Raw genomic sequence first — 25,290 nt, forward strand, 5'->3', positions numbered from 1 at the left:
AAATAAGGCGAGGGCTTCGGCCGGTGAGCTGGCCAAGTCCTCCCAAGTGCAACGAGTGGTGGCTGGCCCGGCAGAACACTTGGGCCTCCTCCAAGACTCGCCCGCAGGAGGGCGGGCACGCAGGGACTATAAGGCCTGGTCCTCCACCCTGGGTTGCTCACTCAGCCCATTCCTCACAGAAGCCATGGAGGCCATCAAGAAGAAGATGCAGATGCTGAAGCTGGACAAGGAGAATGCCATCGACCGTGCTGAGCAGGCAGAGGCGGACAAGAAAACTGCGGAGGACAAGTGCAAGCAAGTAAGAGCTCTGCTCCACACTGGGCCACTTCCAGGCTGCTGCCCCTCTCTGTGCTGACTTCATCCCCTACCTCAGGCTGCGCCTGAGGGGGAGCTCCTCAGGGGGAGCTCCTCAGAGTGCCCAGGTACTGTGGGGAGGGTGGGGGCTGATGCCTGTAATAGAAAAGGCAAGGGTGCCAGCTGGGGAGGTGGCTCAGCAGTGAAGGAGCTGAGTCCAAGACGCGTAGATGACCTGTGTTCAGCCCGGGGGATCCACACGCTGGGAGAACAGAAGCACCTCCAGCCCGCTGCCCTCTGACCTCCACATTTGTGCCATGGCACTTGGATGTGTAGTTTTGTAACAAAACAAAGAAAAGCTGAGGGGAGCCCTGTTTCTCCTAGCAAGAGCCGCTGTAGTCTCTGGTGTGAGAGCAGCTGATAGCACCTTAGCAGGCTCAGAGGCAACCTGAGAAAGGGAGGAGGGGTGTGAGTCAGGGCTGGGCGTGGAGGCTGCTCTCCCTGGGTACACTCACATCTGTGTGAGTGCTTTTCCTCACTACAGGGTCAAGGGGTGAGGAAGACAAGTGTGTCTGTCTGTGTTGCTGTCACAGCCACAGGATGGACTGTAGTGTTGGGACTTGGATCCACGAGCCGTTATCAGAATGGCCATGGCCCTGTGTGCACGCCTGTGTGTCTAGGTTAAGTGTGTCAGTGTGTTCCCACTTGTGACAGCAGCCTGAAAAGAGTGGCTGTATGTGGAGAGGGATGACCTATAACCCTCTCCATGGGGGAAGGAGCACTAAGAACTCTGGGGACAGGCTATCAGGCTCCCTGTGACAGGCCTGAGACCACCTCCACACTGACTACCTTGGAGCCGCCATGAAATAGAAAGTTTGGGGAGCAGATGCCCAGGAGGCCTTGGGGTGGGGATTCCCAGGGGAGCTGGGGTGGGGGGGCATGGACCCTGGCTCAGCACTCACACAGCCGCTGTGGTGACTTAGGCAGAACAAACTCGCTTGTTTCAATGTGGTGTCCAGAGCCACAAGTGAAAAGAAGGAAGGTAGCCCTGTTCCCACGCCCACAGTGCTCCCCCTGCCCCAGGTGCCCCACCACAGGGTCATGGCAGAAGCCCACACAATCAGCTGTGACCTCAGAGAAGTTAGGGGGTCCTCCACGATGGCGACACCAAAGTTGAAGCCCTGCGCAGGCCAGGAGTTAGTTAGTTAGTTAGTTAGACAGAAGGTGTCGTCACTGTGTGCTCTGGGACAAGCACCCCAGGTCTTGTGGCCTCCCTGTAGGGTGGGGAATGGCAGCCACCTCCCCAGCTCCATGGAGGCTCATGGGTGAGTGTGCAGGTGAAGCCCTTGGCCAAGTGCCTAGCTCGGAGTATGCACTAGGCTTACGCCCTGCCCTGCCTCACTTCCCTTTGGAGCCCAAGTGCCCATCCCCCACTGTCCCAGGACTGCCCAGGGAGCCTATGTGGGCTGGCTCCACCCCTCCTCCTTGCCTGGTGCCCCCCTCCCGGCAAACACAGTGGTCTCTCCAAGGCTGGGGTGCCTTTCCTCCAGGCTTCCTCAAGGGCTTGGCTTAGGAAACAAGACGCAAGTCTGCGGTTCCACTTCTCACTAAATAGTGAGTGGTTATCTAGCTTAATCTCCCAAGGGAGCCTAGTGCTCAAAAGAGAAGATTTCTGCGGTCTCCAGGCAGCGCTGTGACCAAAATAGTGGCAGTTTGTCCTGCTTCTCGCTAGATTTTTCTTTTCTTTGTGTGTCTGTGTCCCAGATGACAGAGAATTGGTGTCCTACTTCATCATCCTCTGCTTTATTCCTTTGAGGCAGGGTTCCTCCCTGATCCTGGAGCTGGCCTGGTGTCCATAAGAGCTGGTCATCCTCCCCCACAAAATGCTGGGGTTACATGCTTGTTTGTTTGTTTGTTTGAATGGGTGCTGGGGATTTGAACTTGGGTCATCATGTTTCCCTGAACAGTTTTTTGTTTGTTTTCTATATTTTCTAAGTCTTTTTTTCTCAAGCCTCCTGCTAGGAGTGACTTGTGTTCAAATCCAGGTCTCTCTCATTTTGTTTTGTGCTTTCAGGTAGTGGGGTACACATGTAAAGCTCAGAGGACTCAGAGGACACCTTTTAGGAGTTGCTTCTTTCTGTCTACCTTCTGGGTCCCGGGTCTGGACTTGGGTTTTCAGGCTGGGCAGCAAGCGCTTCTCTTCACTGAGCCAGCACGCTGGTGTGGCCTTTTAACACACGATCCAGCTGTGTGGCACAGGCTGGCCTGCAACCCACAAGCCATCCTCCTGTCTGAACCTCCCAAGTGTTGGCGTAACAGGCGTCCACCACTGTGCCTGGCTGTAGGCCACTGTCTCTGAGGCTCGATGAAGTCGTGGGATGCTCTGTGGCCTGCAGCAGAAGGCAGGGCACAGAACCCAAGGCCAGTCCCTCCTGCTGGCAGTCGAGGCTATGGGGTAGATATGGGTACCGATATGGATTCCCCTTCCCTAGATGGCCCGACATTGCAGGAGGACAGAGGCTCAGGACCATCCCAACCAACCGCTGCCCCCAGGACGCCCAGGGACCTCCATCAGGCCCAGTTCCCCACTGTGCCTGTCCAGTGTAGAATCAGGATGGAAAACTGTCCCGACTGTTTCCTGCCCACTCCCAGCCCAGGGCAGCAACATCCGTTACTGTGCCCTGTGACCCCACATCCTGCCACCACCTCACTAAAGTGTGTATTCTATGACCACTTTACTGGGAGAGAAACTGAGGCCCAAAGCACAGTGGCTAGATAAGGAAGGTTGTACATCCACACACTTTGTGCTGGTTTGGACCGAAGGAAAATGACCCAGTTCCTGTTGCTCTTATTTATTTTTCATGCCCACATTCTACCACTGGAAGCTTTGGAGCATGTCACTGATCCAGTCGGCAAACTCCTGGGGGTTGGGGGCCTGAGTTTGGATTCCCACATCCTGTGTAAAAGCCCAGCACTGGGGGAACACAGGGACAGGAGGACCCGCGGGCTCCCTGGCCAGCCAGTCTAAGCACACTTCCTGCTGTGTTCTGCTGCTGGAGCCCATGGTGGCTTCAGCTGTGAACATGGCCCTTGGTGAGCTGGGGCTGGGGACAGTGATGTCCCTAGTCGTAGGGTGCTAGAGGGAGGAGGATGGGTGGGCATTTTCACAGAATAAGGTGTGGACAGCAGAGCCACAGAGTCAAACCAGCATTGACATCAAACTTCTGTGTGACTGAGTCTGTTCCTCAGATTGCCACTCTGTATCGTGGGACTTTGGTGAGTCTCAGCTCCTGACTGTTCCTGTAAGTGCTGTCTCCCAAAACATCAGGAACTCAGTCAGATACCCAGTCAGGCGAGGGGACACATGCTTGTTGCCCCAGCATGCCAGAGGTGGAGACAGAAGGAATTCAAACTTATCCCTGGGCTATGTAAGATCCTGCCTCAAAACAGCAACAACAACAAAAAAACCAACCAAACAAAACAAAACAAAAAAACCACCCCAAAACAAACAAAACAAAAACAAAAACAAAGCAGAAAACAAACAGGGCCTAGAGAGGTGGGTCAGTGGTCAGCAGCACCTGTTGCTCTGACAGAGGCCCTGAGTTCAGTTGGCAGCACTTGCTGTCAGGCAACTCACAACTGCCTGTAACTCCAGCTTCGGGGATCCAGTGCCTCTGCAGTGCCTCTGCAGTGCCCCTGTGTGTGTGTGTGTGTGTGTGTGTGTGTGTGTGTGCTCGCCCGCGCAGGCCTAGCTGGTTATCATCTTAACACTTACTGTCCATGGCATCAGAGACTTGGTGTGAGCATGCAATCACCAACAATTTTATTTTGAGAACTGGCTCCAGTCCTGGGGCAGCCACCCTCTGCTTCCTGCTGAAGGAGACAGGAAAGCTGGCCTGGTGAGGGCTGCCTGCTCCAGGCCACATACAGCCTTAGGTCTCCAGCAGTAGCCTGCACTGGTAGATCCACTGCTGTAGCCGTGGGAGTGGTCCCGGAAGCAGTCACGTGGGCTGGGTGGCTCTCAGAGAGATGGATAGACCCGCCTCAAACCGGAAGTGGGGGACAGACTCTCAGGACAAACGGGACTAGATTCTGGAGGAGATTAAGTGGCATATTAATTAAAACAGTTGCATGACAAATGTGCAAAAATTGGAGAGAGAACTGGGCTTGTAAGGGCGCTGGCCTCTAAGGCCGAGTCTCTTCCAGGAGAGCCCTCAAAGCCAGGCATGGCAACAGGGTCTGGGCTCTTCAGGGTGCTTGGGTGACACCATCTTCACTGCTCAGAGCAATAGGGAGCCAGGGAAGGCTCTAAGCAGGGAGAAGGGCCTGCATTTGTCAGAAAGTCTGACTGTGGAATTCCAGAGACATCAGAGGGTCCACTTCGCTGACAGATCACCTGAAAGCTGCATTCTGAAAATGGGAATGCAAAATCCAATTTGTATTGTGTATAAGCAAATCAAAGCTCCGACCTCAAGAGAGCGGGGACTCGGCTAAGTCCAAGAATGACCAGTCCCTAGGTCAAGAGAGGAGTGAAATCTCTCAGCAGGTAGCTGTATTCAGTAGTGCACACTCACTGCAGTGTGTGAGAGAGACAGAGACAGATTTATATTTCATGAGTGGGTTTTGCACGCAGGCCAGGGCAACACTGTCCCGGAGGCAGTGTCCCTCGGAACAGGAGCTGGGTCCTCTGCAGAAGACCTTGTCTGTATATACTTTTACTTTCTACACGAATGTGGGGCACGTGTGTGAGGTTAGAGGCCAGCTTGCGGTAGTGGATCCTGTGGACGGACTCTGGGCTTGGCGGCAAGCTTCTTTACCCGCGGAGCCATCATACCAGCTCATGTTTCTTTGCAGGGCCTCAAACTCCCAATCCCTCTGCCTCAGCTTCCCATCGCTGGACGACAGGCGTGCACCAACACATCCAATCTCTACAGATAAGGAAACTGAAGCCCAGAGAGCTGGGACCCAGACCCGTAAACTGACTCGTTTCCCTCTGTGTCTCTAGATGGAAGAGGAGCTGATACACCTCCAGAGGAAACTGAAGGACGGGGAGGATGAGCTGGACAGGCACTCCGAGGACCTGAAGGACGCGCAGGAGAAGCTGGAGCTGGCGGAGAAGAAAGCCTCCGATGTAAGCGCGGCTGCGGGCGCCCGGCCGGGCTAGGCGGGGCGGGCGGCGCAGGACTAGGAGCCCGCAGGGCAGCGGCGGCCAGTGGTGCCGACGTCAGCAGCCCCCCCCCGCCCCCAGCCCGGTGCTGACGTCGCGGGCCGGCCGGGGTGACCTCATCGGCCCGACGGCAGCGGTCGGGGGCGGGGAGAGGCGGGGGCGGCTCCGGCGTGGCCAAGGCTCGCGGGCCCGGGCGCGGCCGCCCAGCTGTCGCCGGAGCCTAGCGGAGCGAGCGCGCCATGGCCGGCCTCAACTCGCTGGAGGCGGTGAAACGCAAGATCCAGGCCTTGCAGCAGCAGGCGGACGACGCGGAGGACCGCGCGCAGGGCCTGCAACGCGAGCTGGACGGCGAGCGCGAGCGGCGCGAGAAAGTGAGCGACCCGGGCCCGCGCCGTCGCCGACCCCCGCGACACCCCAGCTTCGCCCCGCGCGCGGCTGCCTTCCTTTCCGGCTCCGCGCGCTCCCACCCTTTCCCTCCCTCCCTCCTTCCTCTGCTCCGGTCATCCGCACCCTGGGACCCCGGAGCGGGTGCCGTACGCTGGTCGAGCAGGAAACGGGGGGATGGGCGGGAGCGATCCCTCGTGGGGCTCTCCGGGGCGGCCGGCGGACTCCGCGCCCCCATTGTCTGCGGCTGGACCATGGTGGGGGCGGGGGCGGCGCGCGCTCTCGCCTTCGCGCCGGAACTTTTCCCGAGCGTCCCTAGGGTGCGGCCGACGTGTCCGCCGAGGGCAGGGTGGGGGCAGAAGGCACGGTCCTGCAGGACCCCCCAATACCACCTTGTTTCCCCAGAGAGTACTCGCTAGGGGCCTCTCCACCCCCGGTGTCGGAGCGCCCCCTCTGTGCGCCTTCACGGCGGGTCCGGGGCCCGGGTGCATGAATACTTCCCAAAGAGGAAGGAGCCTCCGCCTTCCTCCTCCCTCCTCATCCTTGAGTCTAGGCTAGGTTGGTAGATAGATCTGGAGTCTAATCCAAGCTCTGGCACCCACAAGGCTCTCGATTCGCGGCTCTCCCGGGGGTCCACTAGAGGTGGGTAGGCAGACGAGGCTAGGGCGGTGCATTCCATACGGTTCCAGGGCTCTGAGAGCTCCGGCCCGAGTACTAGAGCGCCGTTTGCTTCTCAGGAGACAAGGGAGGGGTGTTGTGGGGACGCCCGGGGTCCCTGAAAGCCAGTGTGGGGACTCCCGGCGGGGACCCTAGAAACTACCAGGCCAGGTGGAGTTGGCAGCGCAGGCGCCGCCTGGACTCCTCCCAAGGTGGCCTGGCCGACAGCCTGGCCTCGGTGGAAGTGTTGAATCCCTCAAGGGCCGCTTTGGCTGGAGGACGCTTTGGAACCTGTGGAAGCTCCACACAGTAGCTGTTCTGGCCTCTCACTCCAGTCCCACCCTAGACATCTCCAAAATGGCCCAGAGGCTCCAGCCGAGCCAGGAATTTGGCGGGGCCGGGGGAGGGGATACGGGGGAGTGCCTTTTGAAAACTTGGGGCGTTTTTAAAAGTTCATGTTACAAAGTGTGCTTCTCTTGGTTGTGGGAAGACATCGCAAGTTGATTCCAGCCCAGAAGCACCCAGACCAGGAAAGGTTGTGGGGGGAGGTTTGGCAGACTTCTGGGCCTGTGTCCCAACAGCTGGTTTCATTTAGATTTTTTTGTGTGATTAACCGACGTCTTCCTGTTCCTCTGCCACAAGTATCCAGCAGGCCTCTTTTACCTTATAAGGGAAACCCTTTGTAGCCCGTGGATGGCTTTGATTGCAGGAAGGGGTGGAGCTCAGGATGACTAGCCTGAGTGACTGAGTGTGTGTGCCTGTGCCTGTGTCTTGTGCCGCATGTGCTGCCATTAATGCATGTTTGTGAACAAGAGTTCTTTGGATTTTAAACAGTTGAAAATGTGCTATGATTCAGAGTGTGCCTCATCAGTCTGAGTTCTTTTCCATTTCTTTGGGACAATTAATGAATCAAGAAAGGCAGTGTGGCTGTGAAAGTTGATTACCACCCTGGGTGTGGTGCTGGGCCTCTGCAGCCCTGGCTGCTTTCGCGGCTGTGACAGAATGGTAGTGCTTGCTTAGCATGCACAAAGCCCCGGCCCCTTCTCCAGGACGGTGAACTGGACGAGGTGGTGCCTGCCTGCAACAGAGAGGTTGGAACGGGAGGGTCACAAGTTCAGGGCCAGACTATGTAGTTTGAGGCCAGCCTGGACCACATAAAATCATGACTCAAAGAACAACTAAAAATTGCTGACTGCAGATGGGCACAAGGTTCTTTATAGAAAATAGCAAAAGTTAACAAACTAATTGTGGTCCTGATTGCATACTTTCACTAAATATACCAAACATGGAAGTGGGTAGGAGCCAGTCCTGTCCGAGTTGTTGACTGTTATTGGTATTGAAGTCCAGAACATTAGAAAGAGGCACCTGTGGGCCACGGAGATGGTTCGGCTTGATAGAGATGCTTGACACTAAGGCTGACGAGCTGAGTTTAATCCCTAAGACCTGCAGAGTGGGAGGAGAGGCCTGAGACACACACAGAGGCACATACTGGTGTTGGGGGAGGGTGGTCAGAGACCACAAGCGTGTGTGTGTGTGTGTGTGTGTGTGTGTGTGTGGACAGGCAGCATGTCCTTGTTCTTCTGCTTTCCCTGCTGTGTTAACTGAGACAGGGAGGGCCCAGAATCCCCCTGGTTTTTATAGCTGATCCCATGTGGTTATCCCTGAAAGGAAGCTGATAGCGTGACTTCCTTCTTCAACTAAGCCTCATGCACCCATCAGTGCGTGTGCTGGGAATCCAAACTCAAGGCCTCGTGCTGTGCAACAAGTGCTTTCCCCACTCAGCAGCTCCCCAGCTCTCCCTCTTTCTGGGCTTTTGTAGTCTTGCTATATAATGGCCCAGTCTAGCCTGAAGCTCTTTGTCCTTCGGCTTCAGTCACCCGGAGCTGGGATCACAGGCGTGTGTCACCGTGCCCTGCTAACTGAGTCTCATATGACCAACCTTCCACGCTCCTTTTCCAGGGTGACAGAGCCCCAAGTCATTGAAAAAACCCACTGTACTGATGGGGCCTCCTTGTCCCTACTGTAAGGTGGGTGAGACTTGGAAGATAAAGCAGTACCAGGGCCAGCAAGATTGAGTTTGATTTCCCAGGACATGGTGGAAGGGGGAACCAGCTCCTGAAAATTACCACACAGGTCCCTCCTTATACAAACTAAATAAATGTCATTCAGAAAAGTAATGGTAACAGAGCACAGCTTACCTCCTTACAAACTCCCCAAGTCTTTCCCATGTCTTAGGGATAAGCCTTGTCGGTTCCGGCTTTGAGAAATACAGGCATAGAGAGTGAGACAGCCTGCCACTTGACCCCAGCGCGCCTGCAGGTGTGAAAGGACCCTGGAGAGCAGTTAACTATACTCAAGTCCAGCTCCAGGGCGGGACACTTGCTGAGTGTGCACAGTCTCCCCCCTTCCCTTTCCCACTACAAAAGGAAAGAGCAGACACAAACAACGAGACCACCAAAGAGCCACTAGCAGTAGTCTGCCCATGCCTTTAGCTCAGATTCTTTCCCTTCTCCTATCATCCAGCTCCAGGTCCTCAGTGGGGCTGGACTCTTGAGGTGTGTGGGAGCCGGCTGTGACATGCTCAGCGGGGTCCCTGTGAGCCCAGGAACTGCCTTTCTGAGAATCCTGCCTTGAGCCTGACTGCCTTCTTGTGGAACTTATCCTAATTCTGAGTATTATGGGTTGTGAAAGGCCAGTGCTAATCTAGTTACATTGAGTTTGTAGCTGAAAGTGCCTCCATTTGGCTCTCCTCCTGCCTTAGCCTTCAGAGTGCTGGGATGTTAGTCATGTTCCACCAGACCTGGCCAGTTTTCCTTCCTTCCTTCCTTTCCTCCACCCTCCTTTCCTTCCTTCCTTCCTTCCTTCCTTCCTTCCTTCCTTCCTTCTTTCTCTCTTTCCTTGTTTTTTGAGACAGGGTTTCTCTGTGTAGCCCTGGTTATCCTGAAATGCACTCTATAGACCAGGCTGGCCTTGAACTCACAGAGATCCAGGGGCCTCTGCCTCCCTAGTGCTGGGATTAATGGTGTGTGCCGCCGCCATTTGACGGCTTTTCCCTTCCTAACCTGGCTGCCCCTCTGCTGTCCTAGGCTGAAGGAGATGTGGCTGCTCTCAACCGCCGCATCCAGCTGGTGGAAGAGGAGCTAGACCGGGCTCAGGAGCGACTGGCCACGGCCCTGCAGAAGCTGGAGGAGGCAGAGAAGGCTGCAGATGAGAGCGAAAGGTAGGATGCTCTGATCTCTGGAAGACTGGGGATGGTGGTACTCACCTGTGGGTCCAGTGCTGGGGAGGGAAGGAGGATCAGGAGTTCTACATAGCAAGTTCCAGGCTGGCCTAGGCTATGTGAGGCCCTTCCTCACTGAAAAAGATGTGTGTGAGGGCTGATGGCTCAAATTTAAGTGCTTACATCCCCAGCACCCACGTGAAAAGCCAGTATGGTTACACAAGAGGACACTGGGGCTTGCTGGCTGCCAGCCTGCCTCCCAAGTTCAGTGAGATACCCTGAATCTGTGGAGTAAGACAAAGAGTGATAGAGCTGGATGCCTGCCATCCTTCTCTGGCGTCCATATGCACAAGCACACACACATACAGATTTTGGATGGAAAAAAAATTGTGATGGTACTGGTAACCTCAGAGCTGAAGGCACAGGATCTGTTTGTTTTAAATTCAGTTCCTTTTCTGTTTTGTTTTCTTTGTGGCAGGGTCCACCTGTGTAGTAGCCCAGGCTGGCCTCAACTCCCAGTAGCCTTCCTGCCTTGGCTTTCTGAATGCTGGGATGACAGGTGCTCTGCCACGTACCCAGCTTGTTTTCTCTATGCTGGCCTAAGAGAATACTTTTCCAGCAGGCAGAGAAAAGTGAAAATGGGCAGGCATGGGCGAGGGCGTCAGAGTGTGTAGAGACAGTTGAGTTTCTAGATGATGTGGAGAAAAGAGAAAGAGATAGACTGGACAGGCGTGGCAGTGTAGACTTCCATCCCAGGACCAGGGAGCAGAAGCAGGGTGACCTCCCCCATGTGCCGCCATGGTGGCCTCCATTGTGTGGCAAGCTTTAGGCTTTTGGACAACAACAGCTGTATTTTGGGGAGAGTGCATAACCAACCATCACTGTGTGCAGCGTCTGAGCTGTATCTGGGCTTCCACAGGAGCTGTGTCCCACCATCCCCAGGAGTGTGTCTCTGGTGTGTCTCAGCTTAGAGGGTGGAGGGCAAATTGTGCAGCTGCAAAAGCTCGGGCCATGGACAGTGTGGCCAGCCCAACACTGAAGGTTTCTCTTTGTAGGCTTCTCCCAAAGAACTGATTTCAGATTGTGCTGCTGTGACCATAAAGCAGGCACTAGGCGGCAACTGGCGGCTAGGGTGTAGCTTGATGGCGAGCTTCTGCCGTGTATGTCCAGCACTAGAAAGAATTCTCTTGGGCTCTGGAAGTGGTCTAGCAGGTAAAGGTGCTTGCTGCCAGGTCTGACCTGAGTGCAGTCACACGGGGTAGGAGAGAGCCAACTCCTAGAAGTTGTCTTCTGACCCCCACGTGTGCGCCACGTGCGCACACCCTTACACACATTTAGGCTGGGCCTTTCACAGCCTCTAACTTCAGCTCCAGGGAATACAGTACCTCTAACCTCTCTGGGCACCTACACTCACACAGACACACAATTTAAAATAGTAACAGTAATAATAATTAAAAAACACAATGGGCCACTGAATTGCTCAGTGGGTAGAGGCACTTATTGTCAGGTCTGACAACCTGAGTTCAGTTAGTGCCTGGGACTCGTGCTGTGGAAGCAGCAACCCCTGTGGGTATTTTCCAGCCTATACATGTGTACTGGGCACATGTGTGCATACACGAATAAATGTAAAATTATAATGAGTCAGGTATTTTGTCATATTCTTTACTTTTTTTTTTTTAAGATTTATTTACTCTATTTTCATTGATGGTTTACTTGCATGTATGTCTGTGAAGGTGCCAGGTCCCCTGGAATTGGAACTGCGGTGCCATGTGGTTGCTGGGAATTGAACTCAGGACCTTTGGAAGAACAGCCAGTGCTTTTAACCTGAGAGCCATCTCTCCAGCTCTATATATTCCACACTTTTAAATAACATGTCAAAAAGCCTTGTGCCTAGCTTCCATCTTTGGTTTGTGTGTGTGTGTGTGCATATGTGTGCTGGTTTGAGACAGGGTCCTGGGTGTCCTGGAACTTGCTATATAACCAGGCTGGCCGAGAACTCACAGAGAGCCGCCTTCCTCTGCCTTCCCAGTGCTGGGGTTAGAAAGTGTGCCCTGTGTGCCTCTCTCTCCAAATTGATTCCGTTTCATTTGTGTGTGCCACAGAACAAGTGGAAGTCAGAACATGTTGTAGGAGCTGGCTCTCCCCATCGTCAGGCTGCTGGTGGCAAGTGTCTGTATGTACACCATTGAGATGTCAGAGTAGCTCCGTCCTGGTTTTTGAGGCAGGGTTTCTCACTGGACAGGAGTTCAAGGATACTGTCCCCAACTCCCCAGCAGTGGGGTCACAATTGAAGCACTTGACCTCAGCCATCTCCCTGGTTCCCACTACCTCCTCTGCTCTGATCCCTGAAGCTCGGCCAGAACAGGCTTTGTTCTGAGGCGGCTGGGTTCTGGCTGTCCTAGGACATCCTTCTTTCTGGGAGGACATAGGTGTCCTTATCTGAAATGCTTGAGACAGAAAATATTTAGGAATTTGGGTTTCTAGATTTGGGGGTATTTGCATATGTATAATAAGATATCTTAAAGGTATAAGCAGTAAGTTCATGTGCATCTTATGTCCCTTCTGTTGCAGGGCCTGCGGGTCATTTCGTGGGCTTCCAGTGTGCCCTTCTTTTAACAGTAGCCTGTCACATGAGGAGTTTTCCATTTGTGCTGGGACTGTGCTCAAAGGTTCAGGTTGTGAGTGGGCCTTAGTGATAGAGTTCTTGCTTAGGATTACACAGCGCTGGGTACCAGCCCCTGTATGTCCAAAAATAAAGGTATATTTTGAAAGCCAGGAATGGTGGTGCATTCCTTTCACCTCAGTGAAAAAAGAAAAGGAAAAAGCCTAGTTTGATTTTGAGCACTTGGGCTGCTCAGACTATGCCTGCCTTTCCTGTAGTGTTGCACTGCACCTTGTCCATTCTGTTTCCATTCCGTCCTGACTCTGGAAGCTTCCAGCAATTCCCTTTCCTCCCAGCATAAACATCCTGCCATCCTGGGCATGTGTCCTTTCACTCCTGTGGCTCTGCTCTGTGTTTTTGGTTGGTTGGTTGGTTGGCTGGCTGGCTAGTTTAGAGGGTTTTTTTTCCTTTTTTTAAATTTTTTAATACAAAATCTTACTATGTAGCATTGGCTGGCCTGGAACTCAAAGAGATCCCCTTGCTTCTGCCTCCTGAGAGCTGGGACTAACGGTCTGAGCACCCACACACAGTGCAGCTCTGGCTTTATTGTTTCCTTTTTTGTAAACTTTTCTTAATATTGAGACAAGATCCTGCTCTATAACCCAAGATTGCCTGGACTCGAAGGCCTGTCTGAGTCTCCCGTGCGCTGAGATGACACATGGAGCACTCACCTACCAGGCTCCTCCCGTCCTCCCCCTGCCCTTAGCTCAGCCTGGTGGTGATGAGGGCTCTCCTCTCCATTCCTACTCCACCTGCGCCTCAGCATTCTGCAGGTGTGGCCTCACATTCCACCGTGACTGCTGAGGCTCAGGCCTGTCTCCTGTGAGGAATACAGGTGCACCGAGGATGCAGAGCAGCTCTAAAACCTTAGCCCAGTTTCTGTCTCCTTACAGTAGGGATGGTATACACACAACATGCATTGTGAAAGCTGGGGTATTTGATGGTGTCTGGAGGTCCACCAGACATGGTGGCGACGCACACCTGTCATTCCAGAGTTCCCAAAGGCTGAGGCCAGTGTAGTAGCCTGGGCAAAGTAACAAAACCCTGCCTTCTAAGAGCTCAAACAGGGAGTTGGGGTGTGTAGGACTGAAGAATGTTTGCCTGACAGCCTCAAAGCAGGGTTCAGTCCTCAACACCACATAGGCCCATCACCCCAGCCGTGAGGAGGTGGCGGCAGGAGGATCAGGAGTTCAAAGCTATCTCTGACTGAATAGTGAGTTTGAGGATAGCCTGGACTATATGAGACCCTGTCTCAAAGAAAACAAACAGAAAACCCACATGAGGTTGGGGAGATTGCCCTCTGGGATCAGTGCTTGCTCGACAAGACAGAACCTGCGTTAGAATCCCGCCCTCACATCAAACCTGGACATAGGAGGAGGTCTATAATCCTAGCACTGGAGAGACAGAGACTGCAGGATCCCTGGGGCTCCAGGGTCAGTGAGAGACCTGTCTTTAAAAGATAGCATGTGCTGGAGAGATAGCTCCGCAGTTAGGAACACTTGGCTGTTCTTGCAAAGGACCTGGGTTCAGTTCCCAGCATCCAGATGGCTCCTCAGTGAAATGAATATGGACATTGACAGTAGGTCTTCATCCTTGCCTGGATGCTGGCTAGAGGCATTTGAGGACTTGGCTCTGACACGCTTCCCCATCCCACTTGCAGAGGCATGAAGGTGATAGAGAACCGAGCCATGAAAGACGAAGAGAAGATGGAGATCCAGGAGATGCAGCTCAAGGAAGCCAAACACATCGCCGAGGAGGCTGACCGCAAATACGAGGAGGTGAGTGGGACCAGCGTGGTGGCTGCAGGAAGCAGGAGGAAATGGTGCTGCTGATAGTAACCCATCGGAAGCCATACTTAGGATGATTGCCTCTGTGGGAACATCTGTATCGCCAGGCACAGCCTCTTGGCTGGGAAGACCAAAAAAAGTCATGTGGCCACTTGAATTGCTGGAGACCAGCTGATCAACTCACTCCTCGTGTCCTTTAAGCTGGATGTGAGACCAGTTGGCAAAAGCTGAGGGTCATGACTGCCAGCCAGGATCTGCTGTTTTATTATTATTATTATTATTATTATTATTATTATTATTATTATTATTATTTTAATCTTCTTGGACATAGGATCTCACAGGAGCTTGGGCTGGCCTGAAATTCCTGTTACCCTGGTTAGCCATGAACTCTTGATTCTCTGTCTACTGCTTCAGCTTTCCCTAAGTAGGCTGTCTTTAGTTTTCTAATATATTATATATATAAAATGTACACACATACATACATACATATTTATTCATTTATTTTTCTGAGAAAGGTTCTCCTGTAGTCCAGGTTGTTCTCCCTATGTAGAAAAGAATGCAAGAATGACTTTGAACTCCTGATTCTCTTGCCTCTATCTCCAAAGTGCTGGGGTGAACCACTACACCTGGCTGAATTTTGTTTTTAAAGTGTGTAACATATCTCAGGCTGGTCTCCAACTCCCTTTTATATAGCCAAGGGTAATCTTTAATTCCCAGTTCTCTTGCCTCTGCCTCCCAAAAGCTAGGATTACAAGCCACCGTGCCTGGTTTTGTTTTGGAGAGCGGGCCTCCCAAACAGAGGGCTGGCAGGTGTCAGCACCACACTGCTGGTGTTGACATGCTGGTCCTCCCTCCCTCTGTAGGTCTGTGTCTCAGCTCTGCTTTTTCCTTGCCTGCCTCACTGTAGGCACCTGAGACTGTCCATCTCTTGCCGGCTCCAGAGCTCTCAGTGTCGCAGGGAGCAGCATCCGCAGGAGTGAGCAGCTGGTGGTGGCGGCTCTCAGTTGGGCCTTCTGTCTTTGTAGGTAGCACGGAAGCTGGTCATCCTGGAGGGCGAGCTGGAGAGAGCCGAGGAGCGGGCGGAGGTCTCTGAACTGTAAGTGGCAGGTGGGGTTGTAGCTTTGCTGGCTGGGAAGTGCTTGTAGCTGGGGCCTCTGCTCAAGAGCTTGGGCATCCAAGGCTCAGGGCTTCTTCCCCTTCTGCTTCATTGGCTGACAGAACGTGGTTGCTGATGGTTCTTACCACCAAGGGAAGCTTTGCTAGGTCCTTTTTCCACCAAGATACTGGGAAATTGAGTGGAGACCCTAGGACAGCATAGAGGCCCTAAGTTTCCTTCTCCCAGCCAGGGCTACTGTGCTTTGCTTTGTTTGGCGTTCGGTTTCTGAAACAGCGTCTCTTGCAGCCTGGAATGCCTGATCCTCCTCCGCCTCTGCCTGTGGGTGCTAGGCGTGCACTACCACACTGACTTTTTAAAGTTTTGTTCTTCACAAGTTTATTCATATATTTAAACACACATATTATACTTTGACTACATCACATCTTTCACGCTCCTCCCACCAGCCCCATTTTCTCAGTATGCCCCTCCTAATTTTCGTTTCTTCTTTTTTGTTACCCAAAAAAGAAGTTATTAGGTGTGTATATTAGTGTGAGCATGGGTAGGAGGTTATCTTCCTGAGCAAGGCAACTTGCTGAATAGCTATAACACTGAGAAATGTATCCCCCATCCCTACCCCCACCCCCAGCCATTAACTGCTGATAGCTACTTGGAGAGGGTTGACCTCATGAGCCCATCTCTCCTCCATGGTGTTGACAGGCCCCATTGTGGGCAGGTCCTGTGTAATTAGGCGCTGGCTGTGAGTTCATGAGTACAGTAGCCTGTCTTATGCAGAAGCTTCACAGACCTGCTGCCCATCCTCTGGCTCTTACATTCCCGTCCCACTTTCTCAGAGTTCCTTGTTGCTGCTTTTGAATTTTTGAGACAAGGGTTTCACTATATAGCCAAGCTAGCCTGGAACTTGGGATCTTCCTGCCTCAACATGGCACACCCAGCCAGGCCATGTGTCTTCACTGCATGCTGTCTATACATGGCAGATGCCGCAAAAGTGTTTCAGGGCTTCACTTCTGATACTGTTATTGGTGCCTGACACATTGCTGTGGAAGCAGCTTAGCTAGAATTCCACAGCTCCCAACAAACAACACCTCTCCCCTTGGCCCTGGACCAGGGATTCAGTTCCACAGAGAGCCCTGTGGGGCTGGGAGCACTCTGGTTCCACAGATGCATTCTAGGCTTGCTTCCTGGAGTGTTCAGTGTGAATGCTGAATGCCATCTCCCACCTCCCGCCCTCATCTTACTTGCACACCTTCCTGAGAAAGCTGGGCCAGTCACAGATTTCACAAGTCCTGATTGCCTCATCCCTGGCAGGTGCCCAGGTTGCTCTACAAACCGTCCAAGTATCCTCTCCTGGATTTGATAAGTTCCCAGCATTCCTTGCGGGGGCGGGGGGAGTTCGCTTCTTGGAAGGGACTTCCTTGCTGCCATGAGAGAAAACAGATCTTTTGACTTGGTGCAGAAAGTGTGGCGACCTGGAAGAGGAGCTCAAGAATGTCACTAACAACCTGAAGTCACTGGAGGCTGCCTCTGAAAAGGTTGGATGGAGGGAACTTGCTACATTTTGGTCTGTTCTTCAGTCCAGGTGATCTGGCTTATGCCAGGGTGTCGGGAATGCAGACTTTTGTTAATGGGAGGTGTACTGAGGCAGGGTCTCTCACCTGAGGCAAATCTATCCGGCTAGTCTAGCTAGCCAGCTTGTTTCAGAAATCCCATCTCCACAGATGGGCTGCCATACCCATCCATTTTTTATGCAAATGCTGGGGTCCTCGATGCCAGGTGGAGCTTTGCTCACTGAGTCATCGCCTCAGCTCCTTCTTTTCTTGAAGTATTTGTTTAAAGTATATAAGTCTTACGCCGGCACATCTGTCTGGTCACGGCAGGGTGTCAGATCTCCTGCCGCTGAAGTTATATGTGGTTGTGAGCCTTCATGTGGGTGCTGGCAACGGAGCACTGACCCTCTGTAAAAGAAACAAAAACTCTTAAACTCTGAGCCATCTCTCCAGTCTCCTTTTTTTAACAACTGCCTTTTGGTTTCTCCCTCAGTATTCTGAGAAGGAGGATAAATATGAAGAAGAAATTAAGCTCTTGTCTGACAAGCTGAAGGAGGTGAGTGTAGCCACACCCAGATAGTCTCTTTCTTGGGATAATCTGAGGCAGGGTAGTGACTCTCTTCTTTCCTAGGCTGAGACCAGAGCTGAGTTTGCAGAGCGGACAGTTTCTAAGCTGGAGAAGACAATCGATGACCTGGAAGGTAGAGTTTCCTCTTTAAATGACACATGAAGAGTTGGCTGAGGGGGCTGGCGGAGGGCCGGGCGGAGCTTCGTTTCCAGAGTGAGGTCTTCAGAATTCTCACAAGAGATGCCTTGCATTTTTTAAATGCCTCCAGCTTTTGCTGGCCTCTCTCCCAAAGGCAAGGCTTATCTTCGTGTGAGGAAAAGGGAAGAGGGGGGCTTCAGGGCCTGGGTTCCCCGGGGCAACTCAGCATTTCTTGAAGTGACTGTATTATTCTTCAAATAGAGCACGGAAATTCCAGGCACTTAGGATTGGGATCCTCTAGGTTGTCTCATCCAGTAAGAGAGTGAAACTTAATTTTTCACATCCCTTATCCATATAAGGGAAAGTATTCCATTCCAAAGGGTGCCCTATGGCAGGGCAACATCATTACATCATCAGAAGTCATCTTGGGCCCAGTGGTGGTGGTAGTGAGGGTTATTTATCTTGAGACAGGGTCTAAAAGTATTGACCAGGCTGGCCTTGCCTCTGCCTTCTAAGTGCTGAGATTAAAGGTGTGTGCCACTACACCCAGCTTGTCGTTATTTTAAGGGCTCACCTAGGCTGTTCCTGTTCAGAACCTCAGACCTCTTAGCAGTCACTTCATACATCTGCTTGCTTGACATGAGGCTCAGCTTTGTCTGGGTTCACACTCTCACTATTTTCCTGTTTGTCTGCATTGTCCCACCACAACCCTCCATCCTAGCTCTTCACCTCCCTTCCTGGGGACACCACCCTCTAGATAGAGTGCCCAAAAGCTGAAGTAAATAGTTATCAGCAAGGGTCTGAGCCAGCCCTCAATGACATGACCTCTCTGAGGGCAGTAAGGTCACCTCCACATCCTGCTGCTAGCCATCTCCAGGTGACTTCCTGGTGTGAACTTTGACCTTTCCCCAAGTGTCAGAAATGATGACAGGCCATCTTTTATCTTCTGTTCTTGCCTCCTCATCTTTGAGCTGGAGTTGGGTGCCTTTGACCATGGCCAGGATGAGGGATGGGCAGTTGGCTCTGTCCATTACAGATAAGGCTTTCTTTACCAAAAGAAAAATGAGGCCCATGTGGTCCTTTTCTGAAAATAAGAAAACAAAAGCCCAACTGGCTGAGTCTCAAGCACGGCAGTGGCTAACCAGCATGGCAGCACAGCCACTGTTTCTTCCTCTTCCTCCTCTGCTTCTTCTGCTCTCCCTCCTCCTCCTTTTCTTTTTTGAGGCAGGGTTTCTTTGTGTAGCCTTAACTGTCCTGGAACTTGCTCTGTAGACAGGCTAGCCTTGAACTCATAGAGATCCACCTGCCTCTGCTTCCCGAGTGCTGGGATTAAAGGTGTGTGCCACCACCGTGCAGCCAGTCACTGTTTTTTAATGAAGAGTGTCTGAAGTCAAGATGAAAAAGGCTGCCCTTGATTGGGGTTCAGTCTGTGACTTCAAGTGGATGCAATAGTGATGTGGTCTCTGTTCAACCCTTGTTTTCTCTTTCCACGTCTTTCTACACGTCCCCATGTCTCTACCATCTAGGGAACATAGCCAGTACCCAGTCCTGGGGGTAAGGTCACCTCCACATCCTGCCGCTAAAATGCCACACAAATGATCCAACACCCGGTAGTATTGGAAGGAAGTTGAACCTGATGTGATGACAAAGACACAAACATGCTGGGCATTTGAGGCTGGAGCAGGAGGATTTTGAATTTGAAGTCAGCTTGGATAACGTAGCCAGGTCTTACATATCTCAGAGGCCCTCCAAAACAAAGGTGGGAGTGGGAGATGACTCAGTGCAGTGCTTGCTGAGCAAGCAAGAGGACCTAAGTTCAAATCCCCAGCACCCACATAAAAATCTGGACATAGTCCCACGATCCTGTAACCCCAGAACTGAGGGGTAGGTAGTAGTGAAGACAGGATCACCAGGGCTCCTTTGCTGCCTGCCTACTCAAGGTATAAGGTTGAGTGATAGAGCCTATGTCCTCAGCATGTGTACAAGGGCATACACAGAGAGAGAGAATGAAAATACAGGGGTTTTCCCCTTGAATTCCAAAATTACCTAAGATGAACATATTTCCATAGTCCTTGGGATAAAACAGGAAAGCTGCAGGCACTGAAAGTTCATGCTTAACATGTCTAAAAATTGAGACTGATTCATCCAGACAATTCAAATTTCAGTCTATTTTCTTGTAATTCCATCACCACATCATATTATCCCTGAAACATGGACTTTTGTTTGGTTGGTGGTTTTGAGAGAGGTCTCAAGTAATCAGGCTGCCCTCAAACTCACTACATAGCCAGAATGACCTTGAACTCATCACCCTTCTGTCTCTTGGTATGCTGGGATCCCAGGCATGGTTAATGCAGTGCTGGGAGTGGAACATATGACTTGCACAGAACAGGCAGACACTTTACCGATGAGCTTCAGCCCCAGCCTAACACTGACATTTCTGTATCCAAGCTGTGTTTTCCAGACGACTACCACTACCCTTAAATCTGCAAAGTGCATGAAAATTGCCATTACCTCATCTTATAATTGTATTCAGGTGGGACCCCCGTCCCAATTCTTCTCTTTGTCATTCCTCCCAAACTTAACTATCCTGGACTGAAGAAATGGGTTGATTAGTAGAGTGCTTGCTTTTCAAGCATGAGGAGCTGAATTCAGTCCCTAGAAAAGGATAGGATGTGACAGGGGCATGTAGCCCCACCACTGGGGAGGAGGATATAAGATCCCTGTGCTTGCTAGCCATTTAGCCTATCAAGTGCGTTTCCTTCCAGTGACAGACCATGTCTCAAAAAAGCAAGATAAGGAGGCAGGAGATATGACTCATCTTGGTTAAAACCACTTGCTCTTGTGAAGAGCCCAAGTGTATTTTCCAGCATCCAAATCAAGTAGATTATAACTCTATGTGACTCCAGCAGCAGGGGATCCAACATCCTCTTCTGGCCTCTGCAGACACCTGCATACATTGTCACAAACTCACACACACACCATAATTAAAAACAAACAAACAAACAAACAAAAAAAACATAGATGGAAGTCTGAGGAACAACAGCCAAGGTTGACCTCCTGGCCGACCTTGCAAAGATTCATTTCTCCTATACCGCCCTCCTCACCACCAGCTTCCCCATTCCTATGTGCCATTGACCCTAACCCATTTTGTAAGCTGGGCAATTGGGAGTCAGAGGCAGGCAGATCTCTGTGCTGGAAGTTAGGCTGGGCCAGAGCGAGTTGCTACAGAGAAATGCTGGGCATTTTGTAGGCCCTGCCCTGTCCACCTTGCCTTGCATTTGCCCTGGGACAGAGTACAGGCCTTCTAAGGGGGTGGGGTGCCCTTGGTGTTTGCTCTGTATTTCCCTGGGATTTTTCCACACATGCATAGCCTCCACCCTTGGAATCAACCATCCCCTGGTGTCCATCTTGTGTTGAGAGTCTCAAGGATTGGGAACAGTTTGGGGATGGGGCTGCAGGGGCTTCTTTCATTTCAGAACTAATGAACAAAACATGCTGGGGAGGCCAGGATTAAAGGCAGAAGACCTAGGTTTTATCCCCCCTCCACTCTTGGAACTGCACAATGTTGAGCAAGCCACTTAGCTTTCTGTAGAACAAAGGTACTGTCTGGGCTACCAGCAGTGCTGCCTAAAAACACTGAGCAGCTAACTCACAGAGTGTCCAGTTAACAATTTTTCACCCAGTCTGGGTGGGCCAGGTCACAGGACTTGGTCACATGAAAGCCTGGTTGATCCTATCACAGTTTAGGATGGCTTTCACTTTCTTCCAGGATTTAATGACTCTTGGCCTGGTCTTTATCACTCACACAGACCAGTTTTCTCTCATGCTTGGCCATGCAGAGCTCTCAATTGCTTTTTAAAGTTATTGTATTTATTTACTTGGTAGTGAAGAGAGCACATAGTGCCGTAGCACAGATGTTGGAGGTCAGGGCACAATTTAAAGGCATCAAGTTTCTCCATGAGCCCTTGAGATAGAACTAAGGTTTTCAGGCTTGGCAGCAGGAACCTTGACCTGATGGGCCATCTCAACAACTGCCCTTTTATTTATTCTTTTAATTTGTTTAATCGGCTCAGTTATTGACTAGTTTGCCTGTAGGCCTACTTAGGTTTTGGTCTTGTGTCACCTGGGATTTGACTCCATTGCCAGGGGCACACATACAGTGAACACCTCATGCCTGGAATTACAGCAGATGCTCCAGAGGAAAAATGGGTTCCAGGATTTTACATTTTCCTAGCAAATGTACTGAGTCACCTGTATCTAGAACCACATTGTTTATGTGCACAGCACTTCTTGAGTTCTGAAGAAATGTCTCAATTCTCATAAGGCCTCACACACACTGGTGTTATTCTGTCCACTTCACAGATGGGCAGACTAGGACCTAAAAAGGTTAAATGGCTCACTCTAATGGTACACTTTAAGGCTTCAGTGCAAGTGCTCTGGCTCAAGGATTGCTGAGATTACAGGCGTGTGCCACCATGACCACGTTTGAGATGCCCCCCCATCCCTTTTTTTAACTTCCTGTAACAAAGTTGCTTATTAATTCATTTTTCCTTTCTGTCTTTACTAGAAAAACTTGCCCAGGCCAAAGAAGAGAACGTGGGCTTACATCAGACCCTGGATCAGACACTAAATGAACTTAACTGTATATAAACTAAACCAGAAGAGTCCCGTTCTGACACCGACTGGACTCCAGAGAGTGCTGTGTCTTCCTCTCTTATAAGAAGTTCCTCTTATTGTGTCTCCACCTTGCTGGAAATGCCAAGCAGATAATGAATTCGTGACCAAATACTTTGTATCAGAAAAGCTTTGAGCACCAGTTAAGTTTAATTCTTTCTTTTCTTTTCAAATGGCACCAGCTTCTTCAGCTATTCTTATTCTAAATTGCATTTATTCCTAAAATAGCAGGGAATTTTGCAGTGAGTGTAGTTGCTTAAGGCTGAGGGCATTGGTTCCTGGGAATTAATCAGCCCCACACTCTGAAGCACAGGCTCAAGTATCTGATTGTATCTGGTTACTGTTGGGGAAGTTATGTGAGGCTGGAGGTTGTCACAAGAAAAAGTGTAGGAATTTTCCACCTAGAGCGAAAATTAAAAGCAACTAGATTGGCCTGATCATGCTCTGTCTGCTCCACATTCCACTGTGCAGAACAAATTTCCTTTAAGCATTCTGGGCAAGGATGCTGCGGTAATGGTTGCTGCCCACGTGTCTTCTGATAGATCTTTAGTGCTATTTTACTCACATTTTTCCTTTCACTCCAAAATTGTTCTCTAAGGAGCAAGTGTCTTATTCCAGGACTTGTCTGCTGTGGTGTAACGACATGCTCAGGTGGAGTCCAGTCTTTTTCAGATCAGTCATGTCAAAAAGACTGCTAGCAAAGCCAGGCACATCTTAATTCTAGCACTTGGGAGGCAGGGGCAGGTGGGTCTTGAGTTTGAGGACAGCCTGGTCTACAGAGTAAGGTTCAGGACAGCCACAGCTACTCAGTGAAACCCTGTCTCAAATAGTCTGTTTTAATAACAAATGTTGGGCATCAAAAGGTCTCTTTAGCAGCAAAGTAATGATAGATAAAGAAATTGGCTTAACTTCATCTCCATTGTTCAGAGAACAACAAATGGAAGCTTGCTGGACTTTGCCAAGACTTGAATTCCTTCAGGAATGACACTAAGACCAAAAAAACTCCTGATTGAACTGGATATGGGAGTATTCTGTAGGCTGCACACTTCTTTTTGGCTTTATTGTAGTTTTGCTTTCTCAGTTAACATCTCACATTGAAACATTCCACATTCCCCAGCAGCGTGGAGCCAGCTCCAGTTTACAGTCCTGACTGAAAACCGCCTGCTTCTAGCTTCTCTGAGCCCCTGCCCTCACTACTATTTATGAAGCACCACACTACCAGGGAGGTGACTTTTAGCAAACTGTGCAATTGAATAAAACCTACTCTGTTCTTTAGATTCTTGCAATTGTATCATATGTGATAGTATCACTTTTTCTACATTTTGGTCAAATAAATTTTTACATAAACAATATATGTGGGTTTATTCTTTTTTAGTTCACAACTGAGTAGGGATATATAATACATTCTGATTTTCCCACATAAGACACACCCTTATGTCCTTCCCACCCTGTGCTCCCCACTTCCATCCCTCCTCTCATTTTGATTTTGCTTTGCTGCACATTTAAATACCGCTACCTGTGACTGAGTTTGAAACTTCCACTGGAGCCCAGAGGGATCATTGGTAGGTATGCAACTGAAGGTAGTGATTCCTCCCTCTTTTTCTGAATCTGTCATCAAACTAGTTCTGCACTGAGAGGTGGAGGCCCCAAGCCCCTCCCTGTCTTGTAATGACATAGTATAGATATAGTTATTGAGAATTACAATTATGATGGCTATATCTTGCCCAGATGATGTCGTATGTTCTAGCTCTTGTTTCTACTCTTCTGCAGTGTTCCCAGAGCCTTGGAAAGAATGGTATAAATGTCTTGTTTAGGATTGAATTGGGTGAAATTTTTTTAAACTTTATTTAGTGTGTATCTGCTTGGCCACATAAATGCGTACCATGGTGAGTAGATGGAGGTCAGGGAACAACCTGAAGGAGCTGCTTCTCTACTTTGACCATCTGGGTTCTGGGGATCGAAGTCAGATATCCAAGCGCCCAGCTGTGTGTTTTAGGATGTGCAGACACATAAACCTTTTTTTCTTGTTTTCGAGACAGGGTTTCTCTGTGTAGCCTTGGCTGTCCTGGACTTACTCTGTAGACCAGGCTGACCTGAAACTCATAGAGATCTGCCTGCCCCTGCCTCTGAGTGCTGATATTACAGGTGTGTGCTGCCACGCCATGGTGCTCACATAAACCATTTTAAACAAATGGCAGCAGAGTGCAAAGGTGACTGTGCCAAATGCTCAGCAAGTAGCTTCTTTCTGCCTTACACTGTGACTTCGTGATACAAAGATGATAATCTCCATAGTTAGGTGGGAACATATGGCCTCTGTCACTCAGGATGGTCCTTTGTGATTCCTAATTCTGCCTAAGCTTGGCTAAGCAGAATGGGAAGATTTTAATAAATGGTGCAGTAGGGCTGGATAGATGGCTCAGAGGTTAAGAGCACCGGCTGCTCTTCCAAAGGTCTTGAGTTCAATTCCCAGCAACCACATGGTAGCTCACAGTCATTGCTTCTGGTTTCCAAGTGTATATGCAGGCCGAATGCTGTAATAAGATAAAATGGTACGCCAGTGGGTTGTGACCCCTTTGGGGTTGAACAACCCTTTCAAGGGGATATTTACATTATGACTCACAACTGGTTGGGGGTACTACAACATGAGGAACTGTATTAAAGGGTTGCAGCATTTGAAGGCTGAGAACCACTGAGCTGGTGAAAGGTTTCTTTTTAGTTAAAATGTAAGGCAGCCAGGCAGGGTGGCAAGCATTCAGAGAGACAGAGACAGGCAGATTTCTCTGAGTTCAAGGCCAGCCTGGTCTACAAAGCATAGCCCAGGACAACCAAAGCTACACAGAGAAACCCTGTCTCAAAAAACAAAGAAAAAACGGCCTGTTGTGATCAGGCTTTTCCTGGGTTACACACACAATGCCAAGCAGGAAATAAAAAAATAAAAGGTAAACTGGACCCACATGGTAAAAACTGGAACTTTGAGCAGAAATGGTAGGAAACTAGGCATCTATTTCCAGAAATACTATGGCTAGCTGGATTTTAGAGGGTAAGGATTTGCAGGATGGCTCAGGGTAAAAGTGCTTT

The 25,290-nt window shown here is 50.6% G+C and overlaps 1 protein-coding gene across 2 annotated transcripts; it reads left to right on the forward strand.

Moving 5' to 3' along the window:
• Positions 1–143: 143 nt before the first annotated feature.
• Positions 144–23,564, forward strand: Tpm4 (tropomyosin 4). 2 transcript variants are annotated; one of them, XM_021653836.2, is made up of 9 exons: positions 144–298; positions 5,300–5,425; positions 9,589–9,722; positions 14,045–14,162; positions 15,197–15,267; positions 16,742–16,817; positions 17,326–17,388; positions 17,464–17,533; positions 22,106–23,564. In XM_021653836.2, the coding sequence occupies exons 1-9, from the start codon at positions 185–187 to the stop codon at positions 22,186–22,188; spliced, it is 855 nt and encodes a 284-aa protein (XP_021509511.1). In that variant the 5' UTR covers positions 144–184; the 3' UTR covers positions 22,189–23,564. The 2 variants fall into 2 exon arrangements, with proteins under 2 accessions (XP_021509511.1, XP_021509512.1); XM_021653837.2 differs by lacking the exons at positions 144–298; positions 5,300–5,425 and adding an exon at positions 5,606–5,832.
• Positions 23,565–25,290: the final 1,726 nt, after the last annotated feature.

This window comes from Meriones unguiculatus, chromosome 7, assembly GCF_030254825.1.
Source record: "Meriones unguiculatus strain TT.TT164.6M chromosome 7, Bangor_MerUng_6.1, whole genome shotgun sequence".
Taxonomy (NCBI): Eukaryota; Metazoa; Chordata; class Mammalia; order Rodentia; family Muridae; genus Meriones; species Meriones unguiculatus.